Below are 19,547 nucleotides of genomic sequence, written 5' to 3' on the forward strand. Positions count from 1 at the left end.
CTCTCAAATTTTGCTTTGGGATTTTGATAGGACCGAGCCCAAACCTCAAAGTATGCGTGAACTTAATGCAAAGAAAATTCTACTGCCAAAACCAGGGATAAAAACTGCAAGGATCAGCACAACTTCTGCTCACACACGTGGTACCGAGAGCTAGAGCACCCCGTCAAAATGCACTTTCAGTATGGCTGACCGCGAGGTTTTAGGGTGAGTGAGTGCCACGCTGAGACAAGCATATGTTATTCATCAGCTCCTCCTTTTCTTATTTTTTTTTTAACATTACTGTAGATGGACCCCACCCTGAATGGGACTCCATCACCTTTAAGATGGGTGAGAGACTCTGTGGGTTAGCTGTGAGACCCGTGAGACCCGTCTGTTCTCCATCCCAGCCAGGAGGTGGGAGAGGCAGAGGAGCAGCAGGACAGTAAGACCTTAGAAAGAAGGATTCATTAATGGGGCTTCATCAGAGGACTATGGGTACCTTATGGCCTTTCAGATACGTGGGCTAAAGGAAATGAGTTCCATGTTCTTCTTAAAGTGTGAGATTAACACAAGTGTTCTTCAAAGGAAGGTTTCGTAATATTTGAAAACATGCTTTGTAAGGTGCTCAGATGTCATAGGAAAAAGGGACATCATGGGACTGAGGTGATTTTTACTTCTTTATTATTATTATTATTTTTTTCCTGCCAATTGCAAGAGAATAATTAATGGTCCCAAATAATCTTGTCAGTAGGCTAGGCCTTGGAGAACACAGGGAGTTACTGTGCTCAAAATTATCTGCCGACAACAGAACAGTGGTAACCGAGCACAAGGTCGTCTAAACACAGTTGCAAAGTAGTAAAGTATGGCAGCAGAAACCTCCTTTCTGATAGCACAGTTTTACACTAAAATTTAGTTTTACACAAAAACCACTATAGACAGAATAAGCGCATAAATTGTTACCAATTTATCCCAAACATACAAAAAACAAGCATTGCAGTCTTCTGCAAAATCCCAAGACTGACTTTAAAATAAAGCAATTTTCCTTTTTCAGTGAGAGTTTCTCAATCATGCAGGTTGCTGCTCCTGTGGTTGGCTCAATTATGTCTTCAGGCTTCTTCTTCCTAGGCTTGGATAGAAGCATTTAGAAACAAGAGTCCCACAGAATCAGGTGCTGTTGGATGGGATTAAATATCTGCATTTTTGTAGTTTTATCAACTGAGGTCATTAGCAAAGGAAAACATGATTTTTAAAGAACACCACCAGAGATTTTTCCACCCCACTGGTGTGGTTTTTGTACCTGCCCCTGTCACAAAGAGTTGGGCATGGCTTGGGATCCACAGCAGGGGGGTGGTTTTAAATGCCTGATTTTCTTTTGGAGTTCACTGGTGCAAGTAAAGGAATCAGCAAGGAGCATTACTACAAAACAATCACAATAATTAGAACAATGGCAGAAATTCCACAAGGGAAAAGAATCCAAATATTTTCTCCTCCCACAGGGCAGGCTGCTGGGGCCTGCACTTACATAAATTTGGGGGGCAAGACAGTGACGGTGAGATAGAAGTAGGGATGCTCTTAGAACTCATTCCATAGGCTCATGTTCTTTGCAGCTCATGTCCAGCTGTGTCAGATTAAATCCACACCTGTATTTGCCTCGTGTGCCAAGAGAAAGCACAGGGAAAGCAGGAGTATGACTGAGTCTGTTGCAGACATGTATTGGTTGCCCCTACCTGGTCTTCTGGGTAGGGCAGTAAGTAAAATATCAGACGTGCAGGTGATGAAAATGTGACATTAAGAAGTGTGTGTCTAGAAACTGTATATCTTTATTTATTTATTTATTTCTATAAACTATTTATCTTTAAAGATATAGGTATGCCTGAGGTAAATAAGACAGAGAGTAAGGGACTTGAAGGTTTAGAGAGTAACATTAAAAAGTGGGGAAAAAAAATATAGCAGGTCAGAAGACTTTCTCTGAAAAGCAGAGTGTTTAATGTTGATTTAATAATACTGTATTCACTGATACAGAGTGAGGGCACACCTCTTTCTGCTTTCATCAAATGGACTCATGGACAAGGCACTGAACCACAACTTGTGATGTTGCACATCATTTCTTATCATGGCTCAGGCTGAGATTTTTTACAGGACATTTAAATTTCAGTTAGCCTTTCCTCTTCAAAATGAGTCAATGCTTAGCCACTTTACAAGGCTGTTACAAGAGTAAACACCATTAAGGACTGCGAAATATTCACAAACACAATGTTAAGAGCCTTGGAGACGCCAACACAGGTAGAAGAAGCCTGGAGGAAATTAGATCTGAGCCTGAATTAGTTAAGAAGAGCTTTGTCCATGACAGATCTTTACACAAGGACATCTGACCTAAAGCAATTCTTGGTCTAGATACTGTTGAGGCATTCATGATTCTGGGATAGTCCAAACTGGTGGTGGTAAATCACTTGGCTGTTGAGAAGCAGACAAGACCAAAATTGTGGTACAGTAACAAGGAAGGTCTGTGCTGTGGAGAAAATGGAGATGACTTTTCGTTACAAGTGGATTCAATGCCGAGACAGGATCTTGTAGAAGATACCTAGAACAGTTCTGGGAGGTGAAACAGGATTTGCAAGTGTTTGACAAGAACAGTCTCTGCAGGGTCAGGTCTCTCTCCGTCACTAACCTTGGCATTGCTCAAAAGCAGCTCAGAAGTGTTGAAGGACAGCCTAATTATGTTAATTTTCTTTGCCATTTCTTCCAAAAATAAGAGTTGGACTGGGTCCATCAGCTGTAATTTGAACAAGTGTAATTTGATTCAAGGTAACTGACTATTTAGAAGTCTTCTCTTTTAAATGCTTGTAAAATGACTCATAAATGTTACATAAGAGTTAAGAGAGACCAAATACGTAGTCAGTATTATTATTTTTCAAACTTTTTTTTTATCATTTAGAAGAATACATTATCGCTGTGTATATCCTTCACTGACCAAAAGGCTGACTCATTTAACTGAAAACTGTAACCTTCGGTTCAACAAACTTAGCAAAACATTTTTAATCACCAGGTGCAGACATAGAAAGCTGGTTCTCCTAGTCAGTTATTAATGTACTGAAATAAATTACAAAGATTTTGTAGATGCTATCCTTGTGCCATGTGGACCATTTAGGACGTTGAGTGCCAGATCCTTTTCTAGACTACTTTTCTCTGAGATTAGAGAACATGCCCTACTGTGCTGACTTAGCCATGACTCTCTCACTAGCTCCTTGAGATCCAAATAAGATGCATTAATTCCACTCAAGCCACTGAGCAGCAGCCAGATCTCTCAGTCATTGCCCACGTTTCATTTGTAATTATTGATTGGTTTCTTACTGGATGGTTGCTCACTCTACTGTAAAAATACCAGGATTTTACAATCACAGACAGGCCTAAAGCAGCCTTATAGCATCTACACCTGTTTAAATACAAGAATACATTCCTGCAGTCATCCACTGAAGTTTAAGGGCAGTTAGTCAGGAAATGTATTTCTTGCTCAGCCTTTGCTTCCATATTTCAGAAGGGTGGTATTTCTCAGCGGGTCTCACTGGTCTCCTCCCTGCATGGGAGCGAGTGCCATTTCTGTCAGGCAGACTCTTGAAAGGTTATCGTCATGTTTTTAATTCTTCCCCCAGCCTTGAAACTGTCTGGCATGTTTACCCACAAAGGATTTGGGAACAATAGGCTTCAAACGGGCACCCAGTCACCAGTAAAAACCAGTAGGCTCAGTCCCAGCTGTAATAGCCTTTCCTTGTTTTGCACCACCCAGGTAACTGCTTTAACACGGAAATTCCCTTTTATTTCAGCTCAGCTTTAACAATAAATTACCCTCACTGCAGCCAGATGAAGAAAAAAACATTTCTTTTTTTTTTTTTTTTTCAGAGATTGAGGGCAGGCCCCTATAAACCTCCTGATTTAACTAGTAAAATTTTGTTGGAGGGTTTTCTCCTCTTTGACACAAGGACTAACAATTTCCCAGAACACTCTGCTCCTGCGGGACCTGAAGCCAATATATAAAATCTAGTTATTATATATATATTAAAAAAAAAAAAAAACACCTCTGTGGCAGACTTAGAAAAAAACTTTCCTTCTGCTGCTTTGCAAGACGGGTGGCCCCTTCAACATTTGCATCCTCATGAGGCACCTCAGTGTCTTTTGGGTCAGCCAAAGCTACTGTTCCTTTTTGCATGGCCAGCGCAAGCTTTCATGGGAAATCTCCTGCAAACAATTTAATCTCAGGCAACATAAACCTTTAGTTTTTAAGAAAGCGGCCACCCAGCCCTTTCCCTGCTGTGTTATCTGCTTGGTGGCTATCACTGATGCCTGGTATGCTGGCACCATGTTTCATGAGACTACAGAAGGTAAGAGTGATTTCAAAGACTCTCACCCTTACCAAGTGGAGAAGAAAGCTCTATAAATACTCTCAACTATTAAAAAACATCCTGGAGGTGCTGCAAAATTGCTTTCTCACAAACTTATTTTTAGGACCTAATCAAAGAGCACAAGAAGCAAACAGGGCTGAAAGACGTGAGCCCTTCCTCCAACTTGAGATGCAACCACCTGGGCACACGCTGCTTGTTAATACCAGGGGGTCCTGGTTTCACTTAGGACAGGGGGTCCTGAGTTTCTTGTCTGGTTCAGATTCAGGGGCAGCTGTCCAGCCTTGGAGTTAAGAGCTTGTCTAATGAAGGTGGCTTCGACTGTGTTTCATTTCAAGAAACTTAGTTCAGAAGGTTGCTTCTCTTGTAGGTGCTTCCTCTGTTTGTTTTTTTCCTGTATCTGTTTACATTTTATGTGTTTTCTGTTGCTTGGCTAAGCACAGAAGATATCTTTTGTTGTCTTGTGCAGTAACTGACTCCTCTAGGTGTGTTTTCAGGCCACCCTGAGCTGCCCACCTGAGGGGAGTCCGTGCACCCCGTGCACGTCCTCCACACCACCAGCACCACAGCGTGCTGCTGTTGTGTAGGGACGGCAGCTTTTCAGTCAGCAGGGCACAGAAAGGCCAATTGATTTTGTTAAGAGACCGGCTCCTTAGCAGCAGAAGGGGAACTCGATACATCCAGCCAAGTACTCTCGCTGAACAGGACTGAAAGCTGAACGCAGCTTGATTCATCACAAAGGAGGGTTAGAAAGCACCGCTTTCTTCAGCGGGGCTGACCTTTGAACATCTCTTTTTAACACAGAATGCTTCCTCTGTAAATATTTTGCATGCTAAAACAAGAGGGGAAAAAGAAGTGGCCTCCTTTTTTCGTTCTCACTGTCACACTGTGCCAAAGAAGGGCAGGCGAGGAAGGCCTGCACTGCTAGGCCTGGGCCTCCTCACTTCAGGTGTCACAAGGGCCACATGCTCTCACCCACCCCCCAGGAGGTGACATGGGGGTGACACCTGCTGGGACCCCGTGAGGCACCACAGGAGCAGGCAGACACAAATTTGGATTTCGGCCTTCCCACAGCAAGGCCTTGCAGCCCTGGGTGCCTGGCCAGCACGGCCATGTGGGGATCAGGAGGGCCTTGCCTGGGAGTCCGTGTTGTAATTCCCTAATTTTGGGCAGCATGGCGTGGTCTTGGATGCCACGGGCTCCCTGCTGCTCTCTGCTGGTGCCACATGACAGATTACAGCACAGGAGGGCACACTTTGGAAAACAAGACATGCCACTTTTAACACCAGGCTTCGCCTCGGTCAGCTTATTTGGGGTTTCTCAGACACAAACCTGAGCAAAAGGCTCCCACTGTGTGGTTATCACAGCACTAAAGGGCTTTCAGAAAATGTTGCTGTATTCTGTGCTGAACTCGAACTTGTCCACGGCTGTGTGCTGAAAAATGCGGGCGTGGGCTTGTTTCTTGATGTGAAAGCAGAATATCAAAATGAGTAGGAAATCTGGGTAGGACATTACAGAGCGCAATAATGCCATTGCTGGGGGATAAATGGAAGCCTGCATTTCTTTAGCTTTCTTTGAATACTGTTTTTTAAAGCTGCAGACACATTCCCTGCTCATTGCTGCCATGTTGATCCTGGGCTGGGGTGCCAGTAGCCAAGTGCAGGAACGTACCTGCATGAGGAGGAGCATGGCCAAGCCTGCCACGCTGACAGCCGGGTTTGGACAGAAGAACTACCTGCCACCCTCAGGCTTCTGAGAAACACGTGCTTCACTCCCTTCTGACAGCAGCTTGGAGCAGTGGATAGCCTGCAGCTGCTAGCTGAAGCCTACCATGTCCTCCTCTGTAACATCAGATAGCTCCCGACCCTCTGCTTCCCTCCTTCATAACTGCTCTCCTAACCCATGTGTGTGATGGGTTTTGAGGCCTTCATTTGAAACTGAGTTTGCGAGGAAAAAAGTTTAGATTTTATTTTACTCACAGATATATTTTGATCACATTATAGACAGTAAAATATCAGTTGGGCGTTCGTTAGTCTACCAGAGCAGCCACTGCCTGGAGGGAGGCGAATGTAGGACATTTTGAGTCTGAATAGATGAGAAAGCTGCATTAGCCAGTGCAGTTTGTTTCTGATCAGTCTCTCTAGTTGCAAAAGGCTGTAATTGTACAGTAATTCACTGCTACCTTATTTCTAAAATCCCTGCGGATGATTCGTGCGAGACAGACTGCTTTGGTAAGCAGTTCATTTCAATACCTCACAAAAGCTACAGCACAGAGCAGGGCGAGGACAAAATGAAGCAGAAGTGATTTACTGAGCAAGCAGTGTCATCACTCTGCTGCACATCATGTCTTTGCAAGATAGAAATTTGTTGGTCGATCTTACCTTACAGAGCAAACAAGGTTAAGTGGCAGAGGCATAAACAGGCAGCAATGTCTCTGTGTGTCCAAGGCATATTTTCAGACTTGTGTTCAATCTTTTTCTCTCTCCAGGGGTGTGTGCTTGTCGGCAAGTCAGTGTTTTGCGTGCAGCACACCACACATGCAGCTATTTTCCCATGGCATGTGTTTAGGTAGTTGAATCGGTTGCTTCCAGTCTGCCTCCCTTGTGAATTATGCTAAAACCTAACTTCTTCTTTACTGATAAAAATTTCAGACCAGTTTGACTCACACCATGTAGAGAAGTAGCTGTGTGTGTGTGTGTGTGTGTGTGTGTGTCCACACCAAGGAGAGCTCTGCAGTTGTTGCTAGACAGAAAGACAGGAAGAGTTACATCCTCGCAGTCCCAAGGACAGCAGAGTGAAACTGTGCCATCCCCACAAGGCAAAGACTCTTCTACTCTCTCATCAGTCCAGATTAAGCCCATGGCCATCCACACTGAGTCACCTGCAGTTAAGTCAACATCTGCCTGTTGCTTGAACCAGCTCTTCTTATCTGAGCATGTGCTCATGGCACAGAATTCTCTTTGGCTTTAAAACTTCAAAAATATATGGTATTTTAGAAGAGCAGTATAGTTTCCATGCAAGCAAAGGCCCATTACTTGCAGCTATTTGATTAACTAATTTAAAAATTCCTATTTTTTTCCCTATTTCCCTATTTTCCCCATCTGAAGTATTTGCTGATGGGAGAACTAGGTTACCAGCTGTGTATCTTTAGCTAGTCTGCCCAATCTTCCTCCACCCAGTTTTGCCACCACCCAAAACGCAAGAGCAAGCAGCAGCCTGCCCTGGCCAAGTTGAGGAGTTCACTGCCTGGGGAAGTGATCAGATTGTATCTCTGTGAGGATCTCCTGTCTTCCTGGGAACGAGAAATGCAGCTCCTGGGAAAACACAGCCTGTGTGAAATGCTGAAGAGAAGACACAGAACAAGTTGCACCCGGTTTCAAAACTCCTACAGCAGGCTTGGGCACTCTGCGCAGTGAGAAGGACTGATGCCAGACAGATGTGAGAAAGGCATGCACAGACAGCATTTCTGGGAGGGAAAAACCCTCCGTGGAGAAGATGCACTACGGGCTGCGTAGATGCTCAGAATACTTCGCTTTCTCTTCTCTGTGCAGGGCTGGATGAATCCAAACTCTCTATGTGAGAGACTGCAACTGCTGTCTTGCCTAAGCATAACTAAGCATAATATATGCATAACTTTGGGCAGTGCTGTTGGGAAACCCAGGCTTACCTGAACTTTAGTAATCCTGTACCACAGCAGGATGGGTTTTTTTATTTACACATAGCAGAGGAGGACTTGGCTGGCAGTAAAGCCCACAAGCAACTACCACCACACAAACAGCAGCTAATAATAGTAGCTTCTTGGGAGAACTGAGCAATGTTGACTGTTGTCTGCATTTCTTGGTGGTGCAGTCAGACCTGATGCAACAAAATGCAGTGCAGGAGCCAGGACATAACACTTCTCCCCATGCACAACAGGGCTGGAGAGCCTCCTAGCGTGGTGCTCCGCTCGCCTGCAGAGTACATGCTGTGGACAGGAGCCAGCAAAGGGCACTGCTTCTGCTAACAGCAGTCGGGCTAGACTGGTTATATTAATAATGCAGATTTGGAAATCCAAATACTTTATGCAAATAAAAACTTTGATCAATAGTTTTTATTCTCAGCAGCTGTACTTGAACCATTTACTCTGAACGAGTAAGAATTGCCATAGACCACGGCTCTGAGGCTGCCTTGATGATTTTAAAAACCATTTTTTAAAGAATACTGGCTTCACACGACAAGGACAAGTGATAGGGAATCTGCAGCTTCAGATGAAGTGTTCCTTTTTTCACCTACTTTGCGTATTTGGTAGCTGGCATTGTCCACATGTGTCAGCACACATCAGTTTCAGGTGGCTTGGTTGGCCTGCTGCCATGCCACAGTCACAAAAGACACCGAGGCAGAGCAGGAACCAGAGAACTCGTGAGTAGGACAGGGCCACAGAGAAGTTAGAGGGGAGATCAGATGGAGCTGAGTAGAAGCAGAGGGATGTATGATATAGGCATAAAGATAGACTCAGCTCCTGAGGAGCTTGGGCCTTTCTTTGCTCCAGTTTTCTGAAAGTTTCTTGTTTCACCCATCATGATTTTTGAAGGCCAAGCAAACCACAGCATTAAATAATGGGCAAGCATGTTCTTGCTGTAGAGCAGCAAGGCAATTACTTCTGCAAAGCACCTCGCTGCTGAGACAGAAGCTCCTTACGTCAGCTGCCCGTCTTTTGTTATCTGAACCTATCCCCTCTGTAATTGCACCAATTAGTATCACTGCAAATCTCATAATGTTCCTCATTTACAAAACACTGTTACCTCGCGTCTCGCTTTGATGAGGTGAGAGTGAATCTGTGCTGTTTACAACCATTCGACCCGTCGGCTCCTCTGTTAGCAATGACCCCTTAAGAGACGAAGCCAGCACATGCACCAAAACGCCAGCCCTGACCACAGCACCTGTTCGCTCTTCCTGTGGATGTAATATGCACGAGGAGAGACAAGAGAAAACTCAGGGAAAAAACAGAGGAGGGAATCGGTCCTGGTTATGCTGCTGACAGCTCTTTATTAACTCATTTCTTGTAGTCTTCCAGCCACCAGCATCAAAACTCTGCGTGTTGTTTGCAGCTGAAGTTGGGGTCTCCAACTGGTCCTGAAAACTGAAGGCTCATTCCTGTAGTAATGAAATAAAAACCACTGAAGTTACTGTGCCAGACTTTCAGCAGGGAATACTTTATTACTGCAATCCACTTTGCAAATATGAGTTCAGAACAACTTCCTAGAAGCCGGCAGAGTTACTCCAACTTTAAGGCTGTTAAGCTTATTATCTTAGCACATTTATGACTTTTTTTTTTTCTCAAAATGACTTGAAGTGATGGCATGTAGATGTCAAGTATCTACTCAACTTTCTTCATTTTCTTTTTTTTTCCAAGTATACTTGGTGCTGTTCGAACTGCTCCTTTCATGCTGTACATTTTGATGACCAAAGGCCTGAAGCAGTCAGTGTGCGACCAGAGTTTTTACATTGGACCTGTCAGCAAATTCTGGGCATACGCATTTGTGCTAAGCAAAGCACCCGAACTAGGTGAGTAACCTCTCTCCCTTTTTCTCTCCGTGCCTATTTAGAGCAGCATGAAGAGAGCATTCTCTAGATGCCATCAAACTCAACGCTATTCTTTCTCCTCTGCCTCTGTCAGTCCTCCTGGAAAATAGCTGGGTCTTTGCTATTGTTTTGAAACTGCACGTTTGCAATTCATGTTGCCCTAGCAATACGGGGCAGTCTCAGGTACTTGTACATATAATCTACGTTGCTCCAGGTCTCCACAGTATGACTCATTTAGGCAAACCTTCAAAGCTGGAAGTACAGCTCAGCTCTCGGAGTTTTCTCCTAGCCTTTGTCAGCATGCCTACGATGATGCTGGTTTCAGGTAACAAAAAGCATGTAGGTCCACGTCCTCAAACGTGAAGTTCACTAAGCTCCAGTGTATTTAAAGGACTGGGGTGTGCCTTGCCACCAACCTGTCAATTAATTCATGTAGCCCACCTGCCAGCAATGGATTTTATCTATCCGTAACAGCAACGGGACATCGGCCATTGATTCACAGCAGCAAGGCATCCTGTAAGTGGCAGAAGGTTTTCCCGTTCCTCCTCAGAGCTCTGTCTGGTGCACATTTTCTTCAGCTGCAAGTGGCCATGGCTCAAGGGTATTTGGCTTCCCTACAGAGCAAGAGCTGTGGGAAGAATGAAAACCAGGAAAAGCTAATAAGTCTCCATCGAGAAACCGTAGTTAAAGCTGTAGTTTGAATTCCAGAGAGTTTTTTTCAAGTCCCCAACAGTTGGCCAGGAATTCACCACCACCCTTTTTATATCTGAGCCTGCCAGTCCAGCACGCTTCACATGCTTTGTTGTGTTTTTTTTTTGCATTTGTCAGTAGCAGGAGACACAAGTCCAGTATTGCTCTGAGCTGGGCTCTCACGCTTTGCAAGTTCAGCCATGAGCTCTGTAGGTCCGGGCTCAGCCCTGAGGGACTGGTCAGCATTATGGTCATGATGCATTTGATGAGAAAGCATCACATCCCTTTTGCTCCCCGTGAAACTTTTGTGAGGACGTGTCCTGATCCCACAGCAAAGGATAAATTGGCATTCCCCTCAGCATTACCAGGCCTGGCCGATTGCTTCTGAAGCCATCAGTGATTACAGACAAATCTGAACAGCAGCAGCAGCAGCAGCAGCCACTCACCCCATGGATATTGAAGTGAGGGCTGGGCTAGAGCAGCTGTGTCAGCAAGTGGCTTTGAGTCAGATCCTACCTCCGTTCTGCAACATTCATCCTTAAATACACGTGTGGGCGTACAATTATGAACAGTAACGTGCTTCCTCCCTGAACACTGAAAGCTGTGGCTGTCTCCAAATAGAAACCAGTTTCCCACAACATCTCTGGCTTTTCCAATCCCCATTCCAGTGTGATGTGGATATTTATAAACTGTTGTTTCTCCAGCGATTTATTTGGAATGATACTTACTATAGACTTGCCAAAGCCAACTTCATACCCTGTCTGCAGGTGTTCTTATCCCACAGCTTATTAGTGTAAGAGAGGATTGTTTTAATGGGAAGGAGGAAGGAGTGATTTAGCAGCCTTCCAGCTTTCCTTTCAGAGGATGCCCTTACGAAACCTCAGAGGGCTGCAGAACTCACCGTGTTCAGGTGTACAGCAGAAATAAGTCTTTACCTTTCAGCAGAGGATTTGATTCAGCAAGTTACAGCACGGCAATTCATCAGCATAAACGCAGCGAGGGGACAGACACCAGTTGTTTTGCTGTGTCAGAGCCCTTTGGTTTCCTGCTGCTTAAAGTACTGCAAAACCACTGAAATCGAGTTTGTTTGAAACTAGAAAATGTCAGCTAGAGCTGCACGTCAACAATAAACTGATCATGTGATTACTTATTAAAATGTGAATCAACATCTTGCAGCTAATGAGATAAACAGAAGCATTATGGCTTACTGCAGACCTAGTGCAGACAGTGCAGTTTCAGTTCCAGCCATCACTATTATTCATAATTCGGATTTTCAGGGATACGTATATGTAGAAATAAGGCCCCTGATTCAAAGCTTAGGGATCTTTTTGGAATCACTGTACAACAACAAACAAATAGCATACGTATATATATTGTATCTAATTGGGATGCTCAGTGCAATCACAAGAAGCAGAAGAAAGAAAAAGGCAGGAATTTGGAATAAAATCTACTTTTCTACAACGGTAACAAATTTGCAGAAAAGGATATGCATTTCATCGTGAACAAATTTCTTTCTAAAAGCATTTTTTCTGGCAATTACATACCTTTCAATAACGCAGGTTGAATATGCAATAGCTTTTTGCATAGGAACTCAAAAGACACTGTTAAATGTAATCAGGATTGGCATGCAGGTAGGCACTTGAATGGCAGGGCACTGCTGCTTCCTCCTTGGGTTTTCTGCTCTCTGTTTTTCTCTTCTGGTCAGTGTGTGTCAGTCTGACAGCCTGAGGTGATGCACGTACATCCACCTGCGTCACTTCAGGCTTTGCAGGCTGTGTTTACAGCAAAGACCTGTGGAGTCTTCAGGCAGGGGTTGTCCACACAGCAAAATGGGGATGCTCGGGTTGGGCATAAATCGCAGAGAGATAAGACCCGAGTAGGCTGTCAAATCAGACAAGCTCTGAGGTCAATAGCTGAGGTGTTTTTTCGTGCTCCAAAAGTGTATACTGCAGCAAGAGCAATGGGAAGAGAGCCTTGCAGAATTCAGAAACTGTGCAATTGTTCAATATGTTTCTCATGTCCTCCCCTCCCCCTTTTTTTTTTTTTTTTTCTTTTTTTTTTTCTTCTTTTTTGTTACAGGAGATACAATATTCATTATTCTTAGGAAACAGAAGCTCATCTTCTTACACTGGTACCACCACATTACTGTGTTACTTTATTCGTGGTATTCCTACAAGGACATGGTGGCTGGCGGTGGCTGGTTTATGACCATGAACTATGGAGTGCACGCCGTTATGTACTCTTACTATGCCTTGCGGGCTGCTGGCTTCAGAGTCTCACGCAAGTTTGCCATGTTCATCACCTTGTCGCAGATCACCCAGATGCTGGTTGGCTGTGTGATCAATTACCTGGTCTTCTCCTGGATGCAGCACGGCCAGTGCCATTCCCACGTGCAGAACATCATCTGGTCCTCCCTCATGTACCTCAGCTACTTTGTGCTCTTCTGCCATTTTTTCTTTGAGGCCTACATCGGCAAAACGACAAAAGCAAAGAAGGTTGAGTAGTGGTAGCAATGAGACAGAAGCCATAGCTCAGGGTCATCAAGAAAAACAAAATTATAAGAAAAGAAAATGGCACAAGGATACACATATATGTATGGTGCAGATCAAACATGGCAGCTTAGGGAAAGTTAGCTTGGTTTAACCCAGTAAGTTTATGATCCTACCATGGTGAGGACTCACTGAAATCTACTCTATCTCAAAGGACTGCTGATGAAAGACTTCTTCCTTCTTGTACCTGTCTGCTCTTGAAAAGAAAGGAGAAAAGGAGAAAGGAGAAAAGGAGAAATAAGAAAAATAAAAATAAAAATAAAAAAAAGGAAAGAAAAAGAAGAGAAAAGGAATCATGTTGAGGGGGGAAAAGTACATGAAGTAAGCTTCCCTGGGATGGAAGAGAGACTTTATTACGAAAGTCGAGTTTCTAAATCCTTTCTAATAGTTTTTCAGTGTTAAACTTGAACAAAACAAAGCAGAGAGGTGACAAAAAAAAAATCTATCTACGATACCAGTAGGATTGCAAATTTAAAATCTTTTCCATAAAAGGTTAATACCTTTAGCCAAAACCAAACCCAAAAGGATGTCACGGACACCCGTGTGGTTGAACGTCGTCGTGGTTGTGAACGGAAGCGAGACGAGATTGATTTCTCCGCTCTGTACCGTGCCAGGGGAGCAGAGCTGGAAGGCAGTCACCTCGCTGGGGTGGCAGGAAGGAGCAGCACTCGTACAAGAGCTTGATGTGAAAAGATGCACTGTTGCAATACATATCTCAGCCGAGTGCATTTTCCAAGTGCATTTTTCAGCTAAAAGCAAGGAATTTCTGCAGCAGGATAAGTCATAGAGGGTTAAATCAATCAATATTTGCTTAATTACCAGGGGCTAATAGCAGATGAATGTTCAGGAAGGAGGGAGAGGCGACTCCCCGACCATGATTTTTTAAGAATTAGCCGCTAATCTCAAATTAACCCGCAGCGACACGGAATCGAATGGGGGAAATGAGAAGCCAGCCCAGCTGGCGAGCAGCGAGCGACGTCTCTACCCACTGACTTCAGAGCAGAGCCCGCGGTGCTCACCCACGGATGCTCGCCCTGCACTTCTGTGGCTCTGGGAAGAGGCAAGGCGACCTGCCAGGCTGGGCGAAGATGTGCCAAGAGCCCTCCTCTGGTCATGTGGAGATACTACTACAAAAAGATGCTCGGAATAGGTTTTTCTTGAGATTTGTGTAGGAAATCAGGCTGAATGGAGTGATTTTGCTGCAACGGCTTAGCTCTAATGTCCAGAGGGAATCGTCCTTCACTAAACGTGCATCTCTCTCTCTGCAGAGGCTGTACCATCAGACTGACCACTTAAGAAGACACGTTTCTTCTCTGAAGTCAGCCACAGAAATAAGGAAACGTATTTCACTCTGAACCTTAGAGAGCTAGTTGATAACAGCCATATTCTCTCAAAGACGAGTAGATTGCATTATCTGTGATATTCCAGTCCTTACGAAGCCAAATAAAACGTGTAAAAGTTCCTAGTATTTCAAAGACGCAAGTATGTAAACTTGATGTTAAATGTGTTAATGTAGTACTCTAAATTGTATCAGTTAGGTAGCTTAACTAAACAATTAGAAGAACTAGATCAACAAAATAGGGACTGCTGTTCTGCGTAGGATATACACACCTATAACTACACCCATATACACATCCTGTGAATTGTCAACAAGAAAAAAAGCCCAGTGGCAGAGAATCACGTTTCCTGGCTAATGCAAAAGATTGTCATTAATTTCCTTGCTTTAATTTGAGATTGTACAGTGCAAAGGGTTTCTCTTTTTTTTTTTTTTTTTAATTATGATTTTTAGCTTTAATTGTGCTGTCATTCAAGAAACAGAGCTGCTTTAGTATCTTGTTAAGAGATGACAAGGGCTTTTGGTGTCTCATTATATACAAAAGAAAAACAAATAAAGTTACATTCCATGTTATGTGAATGGTCTTACAAATCAACAGGCCTCCGTAGGCTGAAATCATAATTACAACAAGCAGAAAATAAGTTTACATTTGTGTTATTTAAGTTATTGATGTGCTGACGTTATTTTTATGGTACACAGCAAATAGCAAAATGTGATATTCCGTAATGAAGCTATGATATTCATTAATAGGACTACTGTATACATGGAAATATTAGACAACGCCAATTAAATGTGTAAACCATTTTGTTTTACAGCTTGGGAGTAGATAATTATAATGCTGAATGAGCCTTTTTCCTCACGCTTAATTTTGCCCTGGCTAAGAAGCGGGTTATGAAGACTGAGTAACAGTGGGAAAAGGCAAAATTCGAGTCACCTACCTTTAGATGGGAAGTGTTGGTAGAGGCCCCATTGTGCCATGCACGGAGCTGCACACATCCCCTGGTAACTGGAGGCTTGCAGTGAACAGCTTAAAAAAAAAAAAATAATAAACCTTACAAGTATGAAGCAACTCGTAGCTAGGTAAAGAGCTGCAGCCAAAGCTGAGCAGGCAGCAAACAGGGTGGGTTGCTAATGAGTGCACAATCAACCCACCGTGTTTCATACACCCTTTTCCTTAATTGAATAAGAAAACAAAGAAACAAACAAACGAAACAACCACACAAGCAGACAAAAAGCATTCTGTGCGTCCCTGATGGCAACACTGGCAGTGCCGATACTGACTCCAGCGGAGCAGGCGCTTCATCCCCCGTTAGCCCATTCTCCAAAAGCCCTCCTGGGTGCCTCTGTACTGTTTGCTCCCGACCTGCCCGCCTCCCTGCGAGCCTTTGGGGGGCTTGGAGGTGTCCCCAGCCATGCCAAGGGCCGTGTCCCTTCTCTGCTGCCTGGGCAGTGGCTGCAGTGCAGGGACCGACCCACCAGGCCCCCTCCAGATGCAGTACAGATGTGCTCCAGATGTGCAGGGGAAGATGAGGCTGAATTCAGTGGGAGTCCAAGGGGAGGACAAGTCTGCAGGTGAGCACACATACAGGGAAGGGGCAGCAAGATCAGACAGGTAGGGGACAAATGAGGGTTCACCTCCCATCACCTTAGAAATTGGGTGTCGTGCCACCACTTGCTTCAGGAGCTGGCGTCCCAGCACCCACAGCTCTGCCCTTGCTGTCCCACACCATAGAGATCTCCCTCCAGTGTTTTCTGGAGTCAGATGTGGGAACTGGCATTATGGAAGTTGAGGGTAAGACCAAAGCCAACACAAACTGGTTTCTTTTTTTTTCCTAACAAAGTGCACGCATGATATTTAGACGTCACATCCAACCCCCTCACATGTACCTGAACAGCCAGGCAGCCAGCCCTAAGGCAGTGACACCTCCATAATACTCCAGCTGATCCAACCTAAACATGGCTAATTGGGTCCTCCTTACTCCTGGCTGGAGCCGTGGGGGTCACACTTCCACACTTCTCTGTCCCCTGGCAGGACTCTCATTTTCCCTAATGATCCTCAGAAAAGCTGCAGTTGTGCTGCATTCACACACACCTTGGGGAACGCAAACTTCACACGGCATACCAAAAATTACAGGGCCTGTGGCAAGGAGCACAAATGCTGGCAACTGCTGAAGTCAGGAAAATTACACCGACAATAAGGTCAATCTGCCAGGCCAGGGTCTGTGTCTTGTGTTCTGACACATTGATCCAGTGTACCGAAAGAAAAACAGTGCAGTGGGTACAGGCCTGTGCTTAGGCAGTTGTGAGCAATATTTGGTTCTTCCCGAGCACTGCTTCTGTGCAGTGAACATTTAAAGGAAAATATTTTCAGCTAGTTAGGGAAACAACATGAGGCTGGGTAGTTGGGAAGCCTCCTCAAGCTGTGCCCGTGATGAGGAGGAAAGCTCTCACGCTGACAGACCTTGACTCAGGGCCACAAGTGATGTGCGTCTGGGGTCACTGATAACACCAGAGTGGCTGCTTCCCCAAGACATCTCTCACCAGACTTCACAGGAAACGAATAAAAATCTACTCACCAGATAAGGGCATGAGCCTGCAGAAGGCTGGAGGCAGAGGGGGGCGAGACCTTGCCCCTGAGCCGAAAGCTGTGGCTGGTTCGGGGGAGCAGAGGCCTGAGCGGGTGTTGGTTTTCTTTCCCTTAAGGAAAAGCCTGGGAGAATGGCACCTCGGGGATCGATACCAGGCTTTCGGGTATCAGGCAGTGATACCCGAAAAGCCTGGGAATTACACCTTGGGGATTGATACCAGGTTTTGGGGTATCAGGCAGTGTAAGGCAGCAGTTACTGTGCCCGTGACACAGCCACCTTGTGGGCACGTGCCAGATGTAGCACATCAGTGCAGTCGTATCTGCAGTATTTGGCACTGTGCTGTGCCTCAGCACGAGTAACAGAAGCAGTTATATACAGCTCATAAACACAGATATGCTCCGAGTTACAAAAATGGCTTTGGTCAAGGGAGGAAGCTCAGCAGACTGCAGACCCTACCTCACTAGCTCAGGACTTGGCCGAATACCCCCTGAAAATGAGGTGGTTGGTGAGGTGCCCACTGCTTTCAGCGAGCTCTGCTTTGGCCCATCACAGCCCAGTGGCGGGGCGATGCCAGACCTAAAGCCCCCTGAGTTTGGCTGATGGTGCCACGAATCACTCGGGGCAGCGCTCAGGCCCCGATGTCGATCCTTAGTCATATTTTCCAGCCTCGCATCCGTCAGTCCTCTAAAAGAGAAGAATTACAACTCATTGTTGGTGTGTTTCCACGCTTTTACTTCCATGCATTTTCCATTCCATTTATTTTATTAAAAGCAAGCTAAAGGACAACTCCCTGTCCTGCTGCCACAAACGCTCCACTGCAGTCAGTGCAGCCACACGCAGGCACAGAAACCTTTTGCTTACGGGGGCAAGGGCAGGATCAGTGCCTTCTTGCAGACTTTATTTTCTAGCAGAGCAACCACCACAGAGTAGAATATGATTTCTTAAGTTAAACACAAATAGGACCAGCTCTGCACAAGAGCACTACAGCTAAGGGGGACCAGGGGCCTCCCCAGTGCATCATAAAGCTTGATAAAATGCTGCATGACGTGGGATTAGAGAGCATTTCCCAATGGGTAAAAAATAATATTCCCCTGAAACAGCAGCTTCCTGAGAAGTCTCACATCTGTCCAGCTCTGGAGAGCTTCAAACAGGCCTGTCTGCTGAAGAAACACAGCTTTGATTGACTTATCTGCTTTCTCAAAAGAGCCACTACATGCTTTAGGCTTTAAGAAGCCTTAAAGCTCAAGCTAGATTTCTGTTCAGAAAATAAAAAAATAATAATAAAAAAAAAAATACAAAAAAAAAAAAATACATGTACAATAGCTGGGAGAGAATAGTATGAGAAATATCTTTATTTTACCATTTTCAAATGGCTATTTCACTACATAAAAGGAAGTTTTTATTTTTATTTTTTTTGGTATATTGATATTCCAAATAAAATTTTAACTTTTGGTTCAAAACAAAATACCTCTCTGTGTTTTATTGATCTGTAACACCCATCCAGATCTCCATGCTGCCAGCAAGGAAGAGGAGCTGTTCCCTGGCAATGGGACTACACCGCAGCTACTCTGCCTGTCGCTTCCCAGCAAACCTCTGCCCAGTTCATATTTTCACGTGCCAAGCATTATCTGCCTTTTCTTTGTGTTTGCATGTGTGCGTGAATCTGTATGATCTGAGTGTAGCTCAGGCAGTGCTTGGATGTTCTGTTTATTTACATTTACACTTAGGAAATCCCAATCTCTGCATCTCCCATAAGAAACAAACCCTGAGCCCTCACGTGTCCTTTACTGCATGAGCATCACTTTTACCCTGTGCCCTTCCCGGCCCTCGTGATCCCTTCCTGCTGCCCAAGGATGGGAAGGGCAGATCCCTGCCGAAATGCTCCCATCCCCACCACAGGCTCCTGAGCAAAGGCACTGTGAGCTGGAGGTGGAGGCAGGAGGGCAAAGCATGGGGGGAGCCCGTGATGGGCACACGTGGGGCTGGGAGATCACAGAATCACAGAATCACAGAATTTCTAGGTTGGAAGAGACCTCAAGATCATCGAGTCCAACCTCTGACCTAACGCTAACAGTCCCCACTAAACCATATGACTGAGCTCTACATCTAAACGTCTTTTAAAGACCTCCAGGGGTGGTGACTCCACCACTTCTCTGGGCAGCCTGTTCCAATGCCTCACAACCCTTTCAGTGAAGAAGTTCTTCCTAAGATCCAGCCTAAAACTCCCCTGGCTCAACTTAAGCCCATTCCCCCTCGTCCTGTCACCAGGCACGTGGGAGAACAGGCCAACCCCCACCTCGCTACAGCCTCCCTTGAGGTACCTAAAAAGAGCGATAAGGTCGCCCCTGAGCCTCCTCTTCTCCAGGCTGAACAAGCCCAGCTCCCTCAGCCGCTCCTCGTAGGACTTGTTCTCCAGGCCCCTCACCAGCTTCGTCGCCCTTCTCTGCAC

At 45.0% G+C, this 19,547-nt stretch overlaps 1 protein-coding gene across 1 annotated transcript in view; it reads left to right on the forward strand.

The window, feature by feature from the left end:
• The window catches only part of ELOVL6 (ELOVL fatty acid elongase 6), a 62,930-nt gene extending 44,402 nt beyond the window's left edge, over positions 1-18,528 (forward strand). Inside the window, exons 3-4 of the mRNA XM_082759212.1 lie at positions 9,766-9,917; positions 12,705-18,528. Coding sequence (XP_082615338.1) covers positions 9,766-9,917; positions 12,705-13,129 — 577 coding nt within the window. The 3' untranslated portion in view covers positions 13,130-18,528. The remainder of the gene's footprint in view (positions 1-9,765; positions 9,918-12,704) is intronic.
• Positions 18,529-19,547: the final 1,019 nt, after the last annotated feature.

This window comes from Aythya marila (assembly GCF_965140915.1).
Source record: "Aythya marila genome assembly, chromosome: 4".
In the NCBI taxonomy this organism is placed as follows: domain Eukaryota; kingdom Metazoa; phylum Chordata; class Aves; order Anseriformes; family Anatidae; genus Aythya; species Aythya marila.